The sequence below is a fragment of the Photinus pyralis genome, unplaced genomic scaffold, assembly GCF_008802855.1.
Source record: "Photinus pyralis isolate 1611_PpyrPB1 unplaced genomic scaffold, Ppyr1.3 Ppyr1.4_LG10, whole genome shotgun sequence".
NCBI classification, from domain to species: Eukaryota; Metazoa; Arthropoda; class Insecta; order Coleoptera; family Lampyridae; genus Photinus; species Photinus pyralis.
In genome coordinates this window covers 16,960,532-16,977,158 of record NW_022170250.1, presented here as the reverse complement: position 1 = coordinate 16,977,158, position 16,627 = coordinate 16,960,532, and the positions used below count along the sequence as shown (strand labels likewise).

Genomic DNA, 16,627 nt, shown 5'->3' with positions numbered 1-16,627 from the left:
CGAATTGCTCCCACGTCATAAATTGTTAGTTTGTGTTTAAGATCGTAAGCTAGCGGCTCCAAGAAGCACCAAGTGCAACCGCACTCAGCATATAACATAGTGACCAGGTTTTCCTCCCTTGACAAAATTATAAAGGTGATAGCATATGTAAGAAGACAGCATGCCCAAATGAGGTTTTGAAACACGAGAACTGCAGGCAGCTCGTGGAACGTTCACTCAATCCCTTGCCGGATCTAATTGGACTATTTATTAAGAGTAGGGGATAGATAAACGAATGAAGCCCGCATTTCCACAAGAGACGCCCTTTAATCCATTCCTCCACAAAGTCATTTGGCCACACTAATGGTAAAGGATGCCCATGCCAGAACAAGAAATCTGGTCCGAACACCGAACAATGCATGACGCTAGCATGGTTTTGTGCCGTACTCGCCTTCGACTTGTGCGATATCAAGCCGAATAAATTAGCCGATCGAGGTCTTATGGTAGAATGTTGCACCACGGAGTCGGAGGGCATGGAATACCTCCCTGGTTTTTCTATATAAGCAAATTGAATTGTGATTGGTCTCAGTCTTAACATCGATGTGGAAGTGATACATTCACGCTCGTATTCTTCCCGAAACTGCCGTCAAAAAAATACCAAAAAATGTTTACCTGAACGCTTTTATGGGACAATTCAGAAGGACTTTGTAGGTATGTGAAACGCGCGAGTACTTCATCAGAAATTAAAATTAGGACCGCTTTGCACATTCAAATTATGTGACCGAAAATGAAACAACGGCTAATTTAATTAAAACACTAACGAAATACCTGACCATAGTTCGCCGTGTTCCAGTGAGAAAAAAGTGATTTCGCAATTGAGGTGCATTTTTAATAAAAAATGAGATGTTGCCCGTAGTACACGTCTTGAGTTTGTAGTATATGATTCTATTGCAAAAGCTGAAGAAAACGTGAGCAAGATGAATTACATCACACTCGCCCTTTGCATTCTGCTCGCGGTCGAAGACGAGGTGCGACCGGACGGTGAGTCCACAAAGAGCATGCGAAATAAATACGGCGAGATCAATTTTTCAGGAGCTTACAGCTACATTGTGGTGGGGTCGGGTCCTGCAGGGGCGGTCGTCGCCAATCGCCTGTCCGAAGATCCTAACGTTAAGGTTCTCCTATTGGAATCGGGAGATGAGTCATTGGCCCAAACGGAATATCCCATGATGGCGTCCCTTGGGCAGTTTACTCGCCAAAACTGGAATCACCTCACGGAAAAACAGGAAAATTTCGGTTTAGGTGGGTACCAAACCGGAATTGTTACGAACGTAAACCGTGAAACAAACGAAATTCCGGTTCCGGTTCGATGTAAATGCGATTCGTAACTAAGCAAATCTGCAAACGGGTGGTCGGGTTTCAGGTTTGGTCGATGGAATCGTAGGATACCCAGCAGGAAGGGTTCTGGGAGGAAGCACAGTTATTAATTATATGATGTACATTCGCGGAAACAAAGCGGACTACAATCGGTGGGCGAATTTGGGCAACCCGGGCTGGTCGTACGAGGAGGTGCTCCCGTATTTTCGGAAATTGGAGGACTCCAAGGTGAAGGTTGCCGATGAAGAGTACCGTGGCCCCGGTGGTTTACTGACTGTGTCCGACGTGCCCTACAGAACGGAAGCGGTGCACGTCTTCGTGAAGGCTTGCCAGGAGGCCGGTTACCCTTACGTGGATTACAATGGGAGAAATCAACTAGGAGTGTCGTACGTACAGGGCGCGTTGCGTAGGGGTCGACGGTGCAGTGCGGAAAAGGCGTTCATTCGCCCCGCCCGAGCAAGATCGAACTTGCACATTCGGCTCAACAGTCACGTAACCAAAGTACTCATCGAGCCAGGCACGAAGAGAACATACGGAGTCGAGTACCTCCACTCGAATCGAAAGTTCGTCGTGAACGCCACCATTGAGGTGATACTCAGCGCTGGTACTTTCCATTCGCCTCAAATATTGATGCTGTCCGGTATCGGCCCCCGGGACCATTTACTCGAATTGGGAATTCCGCTCGTGCAAGACCTTCCTGTAGGAAGAAAGCTGTACGACCACCTCGTCTTCCTGGGACTGGTGTTCACAATAAATAAGCCGATTGTCACATTCTTCTGGAAAACCTTCACGATAAGGAGCCTCCTCGAGTTTCTACTCTATGGGAAGGGTCCGATGACATCACTTGGAGGAGTTGAAGCTCTGGCGTACTTCAAAACCAATGTCACTTCTTACTCGAAGGATTACCCAGACATGGAACTCATCTTCTTAAGCGGTGGTCTGCACACGGACTTCGGCACGATTTATCGAAGAATGTTTAGAGTAGCCGATGCATGGTACTATCCCATTTGGCTACCACTGGAAACTAAGTACGCGTACTCCATCCTTCCAATGCATCTGCATCCGAAATCCCACGGACACATGAAGCTGAGCTCGACAAATCCACTTGACCCGCCGCGATTCTACGGCAACTACCTCTCCGACCCCAACAATGAAGACGTCAAAGAATTCATTGCGGCAGTACGCGAAAGCCAAAGGATCATGCGGTCCCCCGCCTTGCAACGGTACGGAGCGGAGCAGGTCAAAACCGTCGTGCCCGGTTGCGAAATGCACCAGTACGACAGCGACCCCTACTGGGAGTGCGCAATTCGGCACCTAACGACGACGTTGTACCATCAGACAAGCACCTGCAAAATGGGACCGTCGTCGGACCCTGAGGCGGTGGTCGACCCCAGACTGCGAGTGTACGGTGTGAGGAGGTTAAGAGTGATCGACACCAGCGTAATACCTACCACGATATCTGCCCACACTAGCGCGGTTGGGTACATGGTGGGGGAGAAGGGCTCCGATTTAATAAAGGAAGATTATCAGAGATTGTTACAGGAGAATATGGACGAGATTTACGTGTAGTACTAGACTTTAATTTGAGGAATCAGGCCCTAGGTTCAATGGCAATTTTGCCAGTGAGCAGATGCTGATTGAAAATTCAGGTAGGGGGTACTGCAAAGGGGCGTTTGTATTTCTATTAGGTTAGGTAGCAATTTTATGCGCTATCATCGAGATAGCGTTGATTACGTAATATTTCACGGACACTTAACACTAAGTATCTAAGCGGGTCTCGATCTTAGCAATAATCACAAGGTGAGCGCATCCCTGGAAAACCGCCTGCAGGACCAGACGGCGTCGGGAACAGGGCACGCTCGAGGTGCTCCCTCAACAGGCGGTAAGAGTTCTCGCTTTATTCTCAACGCGATGCTAAGACTGCGGCATTTTCCAGCTCGGTGGAAACGTGCCGACGTAATTATGTTACAGAAACCGGGATAGTCCGCGAAGTTCCCACAGAATTACCGCCCGATTGACTTTCTCTCCGAGATTACCGAAGTAACGGAAGCGGTGATCCTGAGGAGGCTGCAGGTCCAAATGGAGGATTCCGACGGTCCCCCAGTGCTAAGGACGGTAGAACACGCAACCAGTCCACGGGATCAGTCTTTATGGCGTTCGATAAGATCTGGTACAACGCACTGCTGTAGAAGATGCTGGAATCCGGTCTCCTCCTAGCTACGGTCCATATTGTTGCTCCATATCTCAAAGTTTCGAGGGAAGCAGGTCGTGAGAGCGCAAAGCAACGGTCGGAGTATCCCCGGGGCACCCTGCTCTCGCGGATCACACGGGACACCGCCCTGACTTTCTACGCGGACGACGTCGCCATCCAGACAATCTGCATTCAGCTGTAGCCGTATTTTTGAGAAAAACGAACACGCGAAAACTTCCACGAGGCCACGCCTGCTAACCATCCAATGCATCCAACCAGAGACAGGGACATCTCGCATTCTATACTCGGTCCGTGTATCTTTAACTACGTCCAAATTCTGGGAGCGAATCCAAACTACTTCGCGTTGTTCCTAGTGTATAAGCAATTAACACACAATTAACCAGCCTCATTATAGAATTGCCTCGTACCATAGTTTGCCCCAATGCGAAATTTGCAAATTAATGCAGATCAGCCTTACAGGACCGTTCCGCCTCAACCCCATTTATCAAAATGTGTTCCTTACAGTACGTAACGGCGCTATTTTAAGAAAAATAAGAACCAATTCAATGTTAATAAAGAGTATTGACCTATCCTTTACCCTTGAGGCCAGAAGAGGGTTATTACCCGACGAGCAGCTGAGGCATATTAATATAATTACCCGACAAGAACCACACCAAATTTAATTAACCAGAAGAAGTCGTTGGCTTTGTTGGCTGTTCGAGATATCCGAACGAACCGATGGCAGACGGAGGTATAAAAGGTGAAATAAAAACTCTTGAGTAGTCGAAAAATTTACATTGAACATGTATCAAGTATAACATGACAGTGAATATTTACTATCACCCTATTCTTAGGTTAAGAACGCGTGCAATGGTTTTAAGACCAACGCCGAGCGAGACTAAGGCGAGTGCGACACAAATCGGATTAGGCTCGTTCGCGTGCAAAAATTACAGAGTGAATACATCAAATTCCTTGTTGGTAGGCGAGCCTCACTGTGGTTTGCGACCGTCGATTGCCAAAATTGCGTTGGCGAGGGAGAAACTGAGCTTGAGGATCTAAAAATGAAGATCGTTGTTGCTTGATCCTTTGGGAAAGGTGCGATAATTACTTTGGTAAACAGAGGGATATTTATATCGCCCATTCCAGCCATGGAAAGACCTTCGTACTTTTGAGATCTCTGTATCACCATTACGACCTCTTTTTTAATTGCAATGGGGGCCTCCAACCAAAAGGGCGCGTGGAAAAGTGCCGTGCCCACTGATTTGCTCTGGAAAATCACTTTGAAGAAGACACCATCGTCGAGATTACTCAGTATACCTGATCGGTAAGTATGGTTCCTGCACAGCTTGCACAAAGCAGTTGCGTTGAGACTGCCAGTAAGATCAACATCTGCTCCACTTGAAGAGGAACGTTATGTCTAAGAAAAAGTGTTTCATCTTTTACGTTCGCGTAATGTTTCCTGGTGTTGTGCAAACTTACCCTGCCCCTGCGAGTACATACACGGACGCACAAATTGCACCAACAAGCGTAATAAATTGGTTTAACATCGTCATAGCGCACACCGAATTGAGGTCAGGTATACAGCTTAAAGACGATGGACTTATATTAAGATCAAACCACCTCAACTCACCTCAAAACGAACTCATGTCGGCGGACAACCTCGGCAAACTTGACCTGCAGGTCACCCTCATCGTTTACCTTCAAACTTTGGAATTCGTGCTTCACCACCTCCAACTCGCAGTAAATGTACGCGACGAAAGAGTAAACCAATAAGTCCCATCCACCAATTGCAACCGCCAAAATCCCGGCACCAACGCACTCCAAGAAGTACACGACTTCGTACATCGGCGACTCGTACACATTTGCAAAGTCGTAAATCGGATACGGCAGGGTCCTCTCATCTTTCACCATCAAAGGTCTCGAGCAAAGCACCGCTAAAGTAAGACAGTAAAATCTGAAATAAAACTTGGCGACTTTCATGACTTTCTCCCGAGTTCCCCTCAACTCTTTGCCTAGTGTTCCTTCCAGTTTTCCGATATCTTGTAAGGCAGAAACTTTAGATATGAGCTTGCGCAATTTCCGTCGAGCAAAGAATAAAGCAATCACTTTTACAAAAACCTAAGAGATCACCTAAAGTTATCTGTCAGCGACGCTGTACACACCTGGTAAGCGCCTATTATGCTTTCCGCTCCGTCGTGAAACGCTTGCATCTTATCCGAGCTCCATAAAAATTGTAGTGTCCCCATGGTTATAACGCACACAGCGAAACTAACGACGAAATAAAATTTTCTTCTGGCCAAAGCGATCGGGACATGCGGATCGAGACCAATAACTCCCAACAGCTGCAAGCCGAAAGTTAGCATGCCCTGCTGGGACGGTGCAGCGGTCGCACTCATGGTTACAGTAAAACTGTTGGGGTAATAATGCCCGTTTATGCCATATGTAGCTGCCTTTTGTTTTTTTTTATTCACACTGGCTTATAATTTGAATGCGATTGAACAAAATGTATTCTACCGCTTTGTATTACATACAGAGACACGTTCGAGGGACGCCCATTACGTATTAACTGAGTGACCCATAAACTCCCACAGGCAAATTAAAAATTCACACTACCTTCGCATGCAAGCGACTGCAGCGTTTAGATTGTCGATTAATTTCAATTATTGCATTTGAGATGAATTCAATTTTCCTAACAAACGATGAGTATATTCTTGATGGATCCACACAAATTATTGAAAAGAATATTGTTAACTGATAATATTGAATGTAAGCGTTTACATGCTATTTATATCACAGATTTACTTTCATTAACATATGTCAATTATGCTAGTATGCAGGAAATGCCGAATGACCTGACCTCTCGTTCTCTCTTGGCTTATTCCGTTCCACTTATATATTCGCAACTGCACAATTTTACACAATACACCTCTAAACTTAGAAATTTAAGAACAACACCTGCAGATTTTATACAATTTAAACGTCGTATCAAGTTGCAATCATTTTAGGCGTTCATTTATTTTAATCAAAAGCAAAACCATCTCAAAATTGAACACTAACTAACATTATAACTGCTATCATATAATCCGCCAACCATTTCGGGGTCAGGTGCGTTAATAAACTTGCTGGAAAATCATCTGTTGTATCTAATGCCTAGGACGAAGAAGTTACAAATAGTATTCGGTTATGCGAAGGCCTCTTTCTCCATGCTTTATTCGCGTTCCGGTCTTTCTTTTTTACCATTTATTTTTAAGTCTCTTTACTTCTGGCTTTTTTTTTTGTCACGTACACGTACCTTTGCATCTCCGCTAAAGTCTCGTGCTTCCTCCACAACTCCCATACGATTTATTTCTTCCGAATGCACGCGCCATCTTCCTTACTCTATTTTTCTTCTTGTCTCCTTTGAGAATCCCATTCCTCGCCTCTTTTCTTCGCATCTTTTTCAAACTTCCCCCTGACTTTTGCTACACTGCATCCCTCACCCCCACCTTCATGCTGTATTCACACATTTTTCCATTTCCTTACACCTAATGTCCCTTTTAACACTTCCGTCAACCGCGCGTACTTCGTTCCTCCTTTACGCTGCCGCCTCCCACCTCCATGTTCTTTGGACTTCCTCGTGCACCTTTACGCCTCCCTCATTTCTCTATCGGATTTATGGCTCAGTGGTAGAGCATTGGGTTATAAATCCGGAGGTCGGGTGTTCGAACCTGGGTTGAGGTGAATTTTTCATCTGTGGCGGAGATGGAAATTACCTTAGACCAGTTCCGAGCATTCTACAGGCTACTCCGAATTAGGTTTTCCTGTAGTTTTCCTAATTCGTAAGGTAAATACCGGAGTAGTATAGACCAACTTAAGACCTTCTGCAGAGGCACCTCTAAATAGCATTATGCGGGTCACTCTGTAATTGGGCGCATGCCTGTTGAGGGCCCAAAACAAGAGAGGGATAATAATAATAATAATTTCTACCTTGTATCAAGTTCACGCTTTCTGCACAACTGCTTCCTTCATCGCATTCCACTTTTTCCTTCCGGCATCAGGTTTTTTTTTCCGTCGGCAATCTAGACCTCGCTGTTTAATCTTTGAGCAAAGAATTACTCAATGGTTTAATGTACCTCGATCATTATTTAATTCTAATTTTGTCCGTTGCCATTTTCAATTAACACACTGTGCGTATAAACAACATTTCCGTATACAATAGCACATGAATATTCACTAAAAAATTTACGTAAGTAATGACCTTTCATCTGTATCTATTTTTATGCTCTGAAGGTTTCCAGTTACCCGAATTTTAATCCCATCCTAAGTAATACTTTTGGATTTGTGTCTCATTGGTACACAAAGCGAAAGGAAATAAATGAGTACCAGAAGGGAAGGAATGGAGGAAACAAAATGACAGAAGAAACAATGAAGCAGCCAAAAAAAAACAGGAAAAGATTGTTAATCATATTAGGCAAATTTATCAGAACAGAAAAGAATAAAGGGCGAAACAGACAGAAGAGAGTGAGAAAATAATCATTAGGCACTGTGGCCCAAAATTGAAAAATGCAAGCAAAGTGAAACGTAAAGAAACACAGAAGAGGGGAAGAAAAAGGAAAATAAAATGTGGTTGGCAAGAGGAAATGGGGAGCAAAATTTTTATGTTGGAAAAAAAGGAAACGAGTGGGAAAACAGTGAAGAAACGAAGAAACTAGAGGCAGAGGAAAGGAAAAGATACGGGGGATGGTTAGTTTCCCTTCATCGTCGTGGATAATATAAAAAGTTTATTTTATAGCAGCAGCTTGTGAAAATTCTGAATTTACTGGCATCGTTTCCATGGAAACGACATTGTTTTCTGTTCTGAACTTCATTTTATTTCATGCTCCGCAATCCATTTTAAATAGGAATGACATGTCTCTAGAATCATTTGTTTCACTTTATTTCGTCCTTGATTTAAATAAATCAACGCCCAAATTTAATTTGATAAGACGTTTAAATTGTATGAAATCTGCAGGTGTTTCTTCAATTTTTTTAAGACAGTTTAGAGGCGTATTATTGTCTACCATTGCGAAATTTGACAGAGTGCGTGATCGTTCGCGATTTATAAAACATGACAGTGGAACGGAATAGGCGAAGAGGTCATTCAGCTTTTATTATGGTGACTCGCGTCTTCAATTCAGGATTACGCTGCTGATTTTTGCATCCGTTGTAACACGCAATAACGCGGGTAGAAAGACCAGTTTCCGTGAGGGAGGGGTACTCCCACGCTGGACTTTATAAGCGCACTCGCGACGACGAAGATTAACTGCTCCGGCCTTCATCCCACGTATTCCTTCGAATGCTCTAAACGAAAAGAGATTCCAAGCACTCCTGTCAACGCAACCCCCTCCCCTCCGACCCGCTGACACTCAGTCCGGCGAAAAGGAAAAAAAACGGATTTGACTCTTTCTGTGAAAGAAGACATGCCTTCTAGATTTATTATATAAGTTTATTGTTTGCTATATAAGCAACTTGAAGTGTGTTTAGTGTCAGTTTTAACATCGCGCTCGTATTCTAAATTAAGTGTTAAAATTTCATATAAATAAATAAGGTAATTAACTTTATGCTACAGGCGCAATAAGGGAATTGTAAATCGACTCTTTTAAATACAAAAGGCTGTTTTCCCATCACGCTGCGTTAGTGATACGTTGCAAACAAAAATTCTATTCCAAAAAAGATATAGATCACAAGGATACCCAGAAGGAAGGGTTCTGGGAGGAAGCACAGTTATTAATTACATGATGTACAACCGCGGAAGCAAAGCGGTGGGTGAATTTGGGCAACCTGGGCTGGTCGTACGAAGAGGTGCTCCCGTATTTTCGCAAATCGAAAGACTCCACGGTGAAGGTTTCCGATGAAGAATACCGTAGCAAATTTGCTATTACCCTAATTCTTTATTTCCGCAACTAGAGGTCATCCGAGTGTTATAGATTTCTTATTACCATAGTTATTTGTTTCGCCGGCCGAGGTCGTGCAGATGTTTTCCATAGTATTTCTAATTCCATCCCTTCCACTTTTTCAGTGAATATTCTGCCTTTGTGTCAACACAGGACCAAACGATAAGGGAGGAATACTAACTAGAAACTACAGTGTGAAAATCAACAAAGAAAAAACAAAAGAGAGGATAGGAAAAAAATAAAGATCCGAATAGAAAACGACACTTTAAAGCATGTAAAGAAATTTTGCTATTTAGGTAGTAAGGTTACACAAGATAAATTAACTTAGGTTTTAACCCCCTCCCCCCCCCCCCCAACTTAGGTTTTAACCCCCCCCCCCCCCCCCCGGCCCTACCGCTCACTGATCTCGAAAAGAGTCGATTTCGATGAGACCTTTCATTAGAATACCATGAAGGGTAGAACATGTATTTACCCCCCACCCCCACCCCCCGCCATTTTCTAAAGTTCAACTTGACACCACTGAAGGCATGCGTATACAAAATCTGAAATCTGAGACCACTTGGTTGTCGTATGTAAAAGTTATGCACGTTTTACTTTGAAAAACAGTATCTCTGGAAATAATTCGTGGGGGGAGGGGGGGGGGCTTTTAGACAGCGAAATTGGATGGCCGTCTGACACACATTCAAGGTATATGCTACCTACTGCAAAAAATTCGAGGACTCTAGGATCATTTCCCTAGAAGTAGTTCGAAACGGCAGAAGCGGGTCCGGACGGACGGACGGACAAAACGCAAACAATAGCACTTTTTTTTAATTCTTAAAAAATGCGCTAAAAATCGCTTGTATCTCTTTGTATTCTAATTAAAGGTCTCAACGAAAGGAACCGTTTTCTATACCCCCTACTGCCCTTCTTTCTGTCCTCTTATCAAAGTACGGGGCGGAGGGGGGGAAGAGGTGGAACTAGTTTTATCCTTCATGGAACTCTAATGAAAGGTCTCAACGAAAGGAATTCATTTCTACTAACCATAGCCCTCCTCCTCGACCTCTTATCTTGATCGGGTATATTCCTCAAGAACGGATTGTCGGAAGAGGGTACTCACAAAGGGCGAGTGAGACGTCTGCAAGAAATATATCCATTGGTGATGTCAAAACAAAAGCTATTTCGGTTTAAAAAAAATGCGCTTTATCTGCACAAGAGTCGTGTCGATCGGCCTTCAGTCTTGTGTTTTAATGTGCGAGGCGAAGCCGAGCAATGTGTCAACGGTCCCACACAAGCATGAGGCTAGGTGGCATTTAACATCGGGTTTTATGCCCCCCTCCCTCCCTCCAATTACCTATAAATGGCACTTTTTTCTATTGTATTTAGACACCGAAGGCTACAACTAAGCAATTTGTTGCATTCATCTCTCGATTTATATAATCGACCACGTTTTAGAATCGAAGTGCCTATGAATGCATGCGCAAAAAATCGTACTGCGCATATTGAGCATGCGCAATAGGCAACTTTCGTATTTATGCAAAAGTTTGGAGCAGTCTTGAGGTCCTTAGGTGACCTTTTTGGGGCCTCAAACATTAATATTCGCCAAAAATCGCATTAATTTTTAAATGAACGCAAATTGAAGGTGGTTTGACGCAAATAATCAATCGTAAAATATCAAAAAATTACAAATACAGCAAGCTCAGCCCGAGGGCCGAAATCTCAAAGGAGCAGACAGACAGACGATGGAAAATTGAGAACATAAACGTTACCGCAACTTCGTTGTGTTACGCTAATCATCAATGGAAAATAAATGTCCGTCCTTGTGCGCCACGATGGCGCCCTCACCTTTCTTAACAGTTGTAGCCTCAGTTTTGGCTGTCTTGAACCTTGAATACTCGCTTGAATATGAAGAAATTTATGCTCCAGAAAACTGTGTTGATATTTTGATTATAAATAAATACAGGGAGTTCAAAAATAACATTAAACATTGAAATTAAATAAGTGTTTTTTTAAATAGCCCCTCCCCCCTTGCTTGTAACTTTTGTGAAGTACAAAAAATAAGGGTAACTTTGTATAAAATAGCATTAGTGGTGGTACACCCTGTATTTCAACATTTCAATATAAAATTTAATATTTTGGAAATGGTTAACCCTGATTTTCATGTAAAGTAATCACCCTATGGTGAAATACAACCCCTAAAATAATAAGACAATAATAATAATGAGAATAATAATCATTTTTGGATTATGCCCACAACACTAAAAGAAGTTACCGAGTATTTACCTGATAGCCCATTTTTTTCGCATTGGAATCCATGCACTGTAAAACCTCGGGCGCAATGTAATCCGGTGTCCCTGCGGAACACCTTCGTTAAAAAATCCACGGGAATCGAGCCGAGCCGAAGAACCAAAATCGGCCAGCTTGATATGCCCGCAACGATCTAGCAGGATGTTTTCCGGTTTAATGTCCCGATGCACGTAGCCCATCGTGTGTAAAGTGGAAAAGCAATTGCAAGGAACTCATTTCCATCCTGCCCGACGAACTACAGGCAAATACGTTTATGGATCTTGGACCAGAGGACATAAAGAAGACCCTGGGCGTATAATTGGCACCGATCCATTGTCTTTCGTTTCAAACCGGATCTAATCCCGGAGGACGCACCTACCAAGCGAAGGGTCCTATCCCAGATCGCAAGGGTATATGACCTCCCAGGTAGGCTAGCTACCATGGTAATACGGGCTAAGCTGTTCATGCAGGAACCACCTTCCAAGGAGAAGTAGCGCAAGTAGGGCAGATCTTAGAATCAGACTTAAGCACAAGCATCCAAGAGGAGGAGGAAGAGACAGAAAGGGAGGCAAAGAGAGGACAACAATAAGAAAGGGAAAAACAAGAAAGAAAGAAACGAGATCAAAGGATGGAGGCATTGAAAACTAATGCAACACCGGTGGAGAGGATATCACCAGGATGCAGAGCTCCCTCTAATACAGATATTCCAGAGGCCGTACCCTTTCGGGTCGAGCAACGGCCAATTAGCCCCGCCCCACCCCAAAATCCACCCCCGCCCAGTGCAATGATAACAAAACTGGTGCAGATGCCTCCCACGACAGTTGACAAAATTCTGGGAGGAGCGGCTACGCCAGGCATATGCCAAAGTATCAACTGTCAACGTTAGCGCTACTTTGCAAATAAAATGCTCCTCTAAAAAAGATGTGGAACACGCGAGCGCTTAATCACAAATTCAAATTATGTGAATGAAAGTGACGCGAAGGATAATTTTATTAAAGTACTAACGAAATACCTGACCTTAGTACGCGGGGAGCCAGTGACGAGCAATGATCATCCATAAATTGTAAGATCCAAAAACGTGATTACCGAATTCACGCCAGTTTTTACAAACCGGTTCTTGATCAACTCCACACGGGCAATAACTAAAAATTGTATTCTATTGCAAAAGGTGAAGAAACCGTGTGCAAGATGAATTACATCGCCCTTTGGATTTTACTCGCGATTGGTTACTCGGTCGAAGACGAGGTGCGACCGGACGGTGAGTCCACAAAGAGCATGCGGAATAAATGCAGCTGGATCAATTTTTCAGGGGCCTACAGTTACATTGTGGTGGGGTCCGGTGCTGCAGGCGCGGTCGTCGCCAATCGGCTGTCCGAAGATCCTAACGTTAAGGTTCTCCTATTGGAATCGGGAGGTCCGCCATTTGACACAACTGAAACTCCCGCGATCGCGTCCCTTGCGCAGTTTACACGGCAAAACTGGAATTACCTCACGGAAAAACAGGAAAATTTCGGTTTAGGTTCGTATAGTTGGTACCGAACCGGAATTTTAACGGTTCTAAACCGTGAAACAAAATTCCGGTTCCGGTTCAATGCAAATACGATTCGTAACGGGTTTCAGGTTTGGTCGATGGAATCGTAGGATACCCAGGAGGGAGGGTTCTGGGAGGAAGCACAGTTATTAATTATATGATGTACATTCGCGGAAACAAAGCGGACTACAACCGGTGGGCGAATTTGGGCAACCCGGGCTGGTCGTACGAGGAGGTGCTCCCGTACTTTCGGAAATTGGAGGACTCCAAGGTGAAGGTTGCCGATGAAGAGTACCGTGGCCACGGTGGTTTACTGACTGTGTCCGACGTGCCCTACAGAACGGAAGCGGTGCACGTCTTCGTGAAGGCTTGCCAGGAGGCCGGTTACCCTTACGTGGATTACAATGGGAGAAATCAACTAGGAGTGTCGTACGTACAGGGCGCGTTGCGTAGGGGTCGACGGTGCAGTGCGGAAAAGGCGTTCATTCGCCCCGCCCGAGCAAGATCGAACTTGCACATTCGGCTCAACAGTCACGTAACCAAGGTACTCATCGAGCCAGGCACGAAAACAGCATACGGAGTCGAGTACCTCCACTCGAATAGAAAGTTCCTCGTGAACGCCACCATTGAGGTGATACTCAGCGCTGGTACTTTCCACTCGCCTCAGATATTGATGCTGTCCGGTATCGGCCCCCGGGACCATTTACTCGAATTGGGAATACCGCTCGTGCAAGACCTTCCTGTAGGAAGAAAGCTGTACGACCACCTCGCCTTCCTGGGACTGGTGTTCACAATAAATAAGCCGATTGTCACATTCTTCTGGAACACGTTCACGATAAGGAGCCTCTTCGAGTTTCTACTCTATGGGAAAGGTCCTATGACATCACTTGGAGGAGTTGAAGCTCTGGCGTACTTCAAAACCAACGTCACTTCTCACTCGGAGGATTACCCAGACATGGAACTCATCTTCATCGGCGGTGGCCTCCACACGGACTCCGGCACGATTTACCGAAGAATGTTTAGAGTGGCCGATGAATGGTACTATCCCATTTGGCAACCTCTGGAAACCAAGTACGCGTACTCCATCTATGCACTGAACCTGCACCCGAAATCCCACGGACACATGAAGCTTAGGTCGACAAATCCACTCGATCCGCCGCGATTCTACGGCAACTACCTCACCGACCCCAGCAACGAAGATGTCAAGGCGTTCATTGCAGCAGTACGCGAAAGCCAAAAGATCATGCGGTCCCCCGCCTTGCAACGGTACGGAGCGGAGCAGGTCAAAACCGTCGTGCCCGGTTGCGAAATGCCCCAGTACGACAGCGACCCCTACTGGGAGTGCGCAATTCGACACCTAACGACGACGTTGTACCATCAGACGAGCACATGCAAAATGGGACCATCGTCCGACCCTGAGGCGGTGGTGGACCCCAGACTGCGAGTGTACGGTGTGAAGGGGTTAAGAGTAATCGACAACAGCGTAATACCTACCACGATATCTGCCCACACGAGCGCGGTGGGGTACATGGTGGGGGAGAAGGGATCCGACTTAATCAAAGAAGATCATCAAAGGTTGCTACGCGAGAAAATGAATGGGACAATGTAGTGACATTTTTCATTATTAGCACAATTGTTCGTTTAGTATTTTTTGACTGAAATCTACCCATGATATCAAAGGCACTCAAAATTCAGAGCACTATAAAGCTAACTGAGTGAGCTCGGGTAAAGTCGAGGCTCAAGTACGTAATAGACGGACTTCAACTAGAAGAAACAAGCCCCGGACTATGCCGAACTCACCTTCGGCTCGTTCGGCATTGACTAACGAATACGCCCGCCTTCATGATAGGGGAGAAGGGTGCAGACCTGCTGCTCCAAACAATAAATTAAGCTACCAGAAGATGACGCAATTTTATACTGTGACAATAAATACACCTGTGGCACAAATTTCTCTCTCCACTTAAAATTAGGGAATACTTGAGAGGCGAGTTCGACATAAATTCTCCGCGTCGAACGGATTAGAAAACGGAATTTTTACTTACGTTCTTTAAGAGTAACAGCGCTATCAACACAATTTGACATACCTGAAAAGATAAAAAAAATTAATACATTTCGGAAATATTTAGAAAAATTCAGAAATTTATTTAAAAACAAAAAGTTAAAACATTCCAAAAATTCACAAAAAAAACATTTTGCAGAATTAAAAAATCAAAAAAAATGTAAAAGGTTCAAAAATTCAAAAAATGTCAGAATCGATTAATTTACAAAACAACTTGTTCTTTTGGATTTTGTATCCCAAGAATACTCTAAGATCAACCGAAGCAGGTGTTTGTGGACTACAAAATTAATTTTGAAACCTCTAACCCAAGAATACCGTCATAAACAACGGTTCTCTTGCTTTTTTGAACCTTGTAACCTAAGAATACGATACTAAACCCAACGGAAACAGGTGTTCGTCGACTAAGACGTTAATTGACTTTGAATCTTTTAATCCAAGAATACCATCATAAACAATTATTAAAAAAAGTTATAAAAATTCAAAAAATTCACATAAAACATTTTGCAGAATTAAAAAATGAAAAAAATTTAAAAGGTTCAAAAATTCAAAAAATGTCGGAATCGATTGATTTACAAAACAACAAAAATGTCAAAATGTTCAAAATAGCGTGTACGCATGTGCAGAATCAACGTTTTTAATGCAGTTCAGAACGCGCATGCGTAGAATGAAACTTCTTATCTGTAAAACGAATCTACAAACGTTTTGAACATGCGCGTCCAAAGAAATTTTGACATTCAAAAAATTCATAAAAAACATTTTGCAGAATTAAAAAATCAAAAAAATTTAAAAGGTTCAAAAATTCAAAAAATGTCAGAATCGAATCGTTTTTAATGCAGTTCAGAACGCGCATGCGTAGGATGAAACTTATTATGTGTAAAACGAATCTACAAACGTTTTGAACGTGCGGGTTCAAAGAAATTTTGACATTGGGGCCTCCAAATAGGGCAAATTACATGCGCGTATACGTAGAACGTATTTTCTTATTGGTGGAACGATTTTTTTGAAATTTTGACAGCTTCTCAAAGAAGATCTTGAAATCGAAACTCGGCAATTCATTGGATCTAAAGACATTACATTAGATGAGGCCTTCAAATGCGATTTCCTGACCGACCTCAGGCAATTCCGTTCATTTCGAGCTAGAGATGTGGTCGTATTTTCGCTTTCCCTCAAGGCGCTCGTTAAGGTCCATTCATTAAGTCTATTCTAACCTTCGCTACTAAACAATAACAATCAGATAGCGAGAAGTTCAAAAAACGCGTGACACATGGGAGTGTCATTACCGCAACAACCCATTCTGGTGACTTGGCGAAAAA

The 16,627-nt window shown here is 43.8% G+C and overlaps 3 protein-coding genes across 4 annotated transcripts in view; 1 reads left to right on the top strand and 2 right to left on the bottom strand.

Moving 5' to 3' along the window:
- The window catches only part of LOC116161157 (flotillin-2), a 376,423-nt gene that overhangs the window by 336,718 nt on the left and 23,078 nt on the right, over positions 1-16,627 (bottom strand). The window lies entirely within an intron of this gene.
- LOC116161158 (odorant receptor 82a-like) lies at positions 3,731-7,232 on the bottom strand. Of its 2 annotated transcripts, XM_031474401.1 has the most exons (6): positions 5,710-7,232; positions 5,178-5,665; positions 5,027-5,131; positions 4,865-4,964; positions 4,656-4,814; positions 4,472-4,602 (listed from the first exon to the last, which is right to left on the bottom strand). In XM_031474401.1, exons 1-6 carry the CDS (start codon positions 5,941-5,943, stop codon positions 4,537-4,539), a joined length of 1,152 nt encoding a protein of 383 aa, XP_031330261.1. In that variant the 5' UTR covers positions 5,944-7,232; the 3' UTR covers positions 4,472-4,536. The 2 variants fall into 2 exon arrangements, with proteins under 2 accessions (XP_031330260.1, XP_031330261.1); XM_031474400.1 differs by having other exon boundaries at positions 3,731-4,814.
- On the top strand, positions 12,764-15,326 carry LOC116161152 (glucose dehydrogenase [FAD, quinone]-like). Its single transcript, XM_031474393.1, has 3 exons — positions 12,764-12,982; positions 13,034-13,243; positions 13,345-15,326. Exons 1-3 carry the CDS (start codon positions 12,913-12,915, stop codon positions 14,862-14,864), a joined length of 1,800 nt encoding a protein of 599 aa, XP_031330253.1. The 5' UTR covers positions 12,764-12,912; the 3' UTR covers positions 14,865-15,326.

Coding starts and splice junctions, on each gene's coding strand:
- LOC116161158 (XM_031474400.1), bottom strand. CDS start 5,943: ATGAGTGCGACCGCTGCACCGTCCCAGCAGGGCATGCTAACTTTCGGC. Junction 5,132..5,177: donor CGACATGAGTTCGTTTTGAG/GTGAGTTGAGGT, acceptor ATCGTCTTTAAG/CTGTATACCTGACCTCAATT. Junction 4,815..4,864: donor GAACCATACTTACCGATCAG/GTATACTGAGTA, acceptor GTGATTTTCCAG/AGCAAATCAGTGGGCACGGC.
- LOC116161152 (XM_031474393.1), top strand. CDS start 12,913: ATGAATTACATCGCCCTTTGGATTTTACTCGCGATTGGTTACTCGGTC. Junction 12,983..13,033: donor AGACGAGGTGCGACCGGACG/GTGAGTCCACAA, acceptor TCAATTTTTCAG/GGGCCTACAGTTACATTGTG. Junction 13,244..13,344: donor ACAGGAAAATTTCGGTTTAG/GTTCGTATAGTT, acceptor AACGGGTTTCAG/GTTTGGTCGATGGAATCGTA.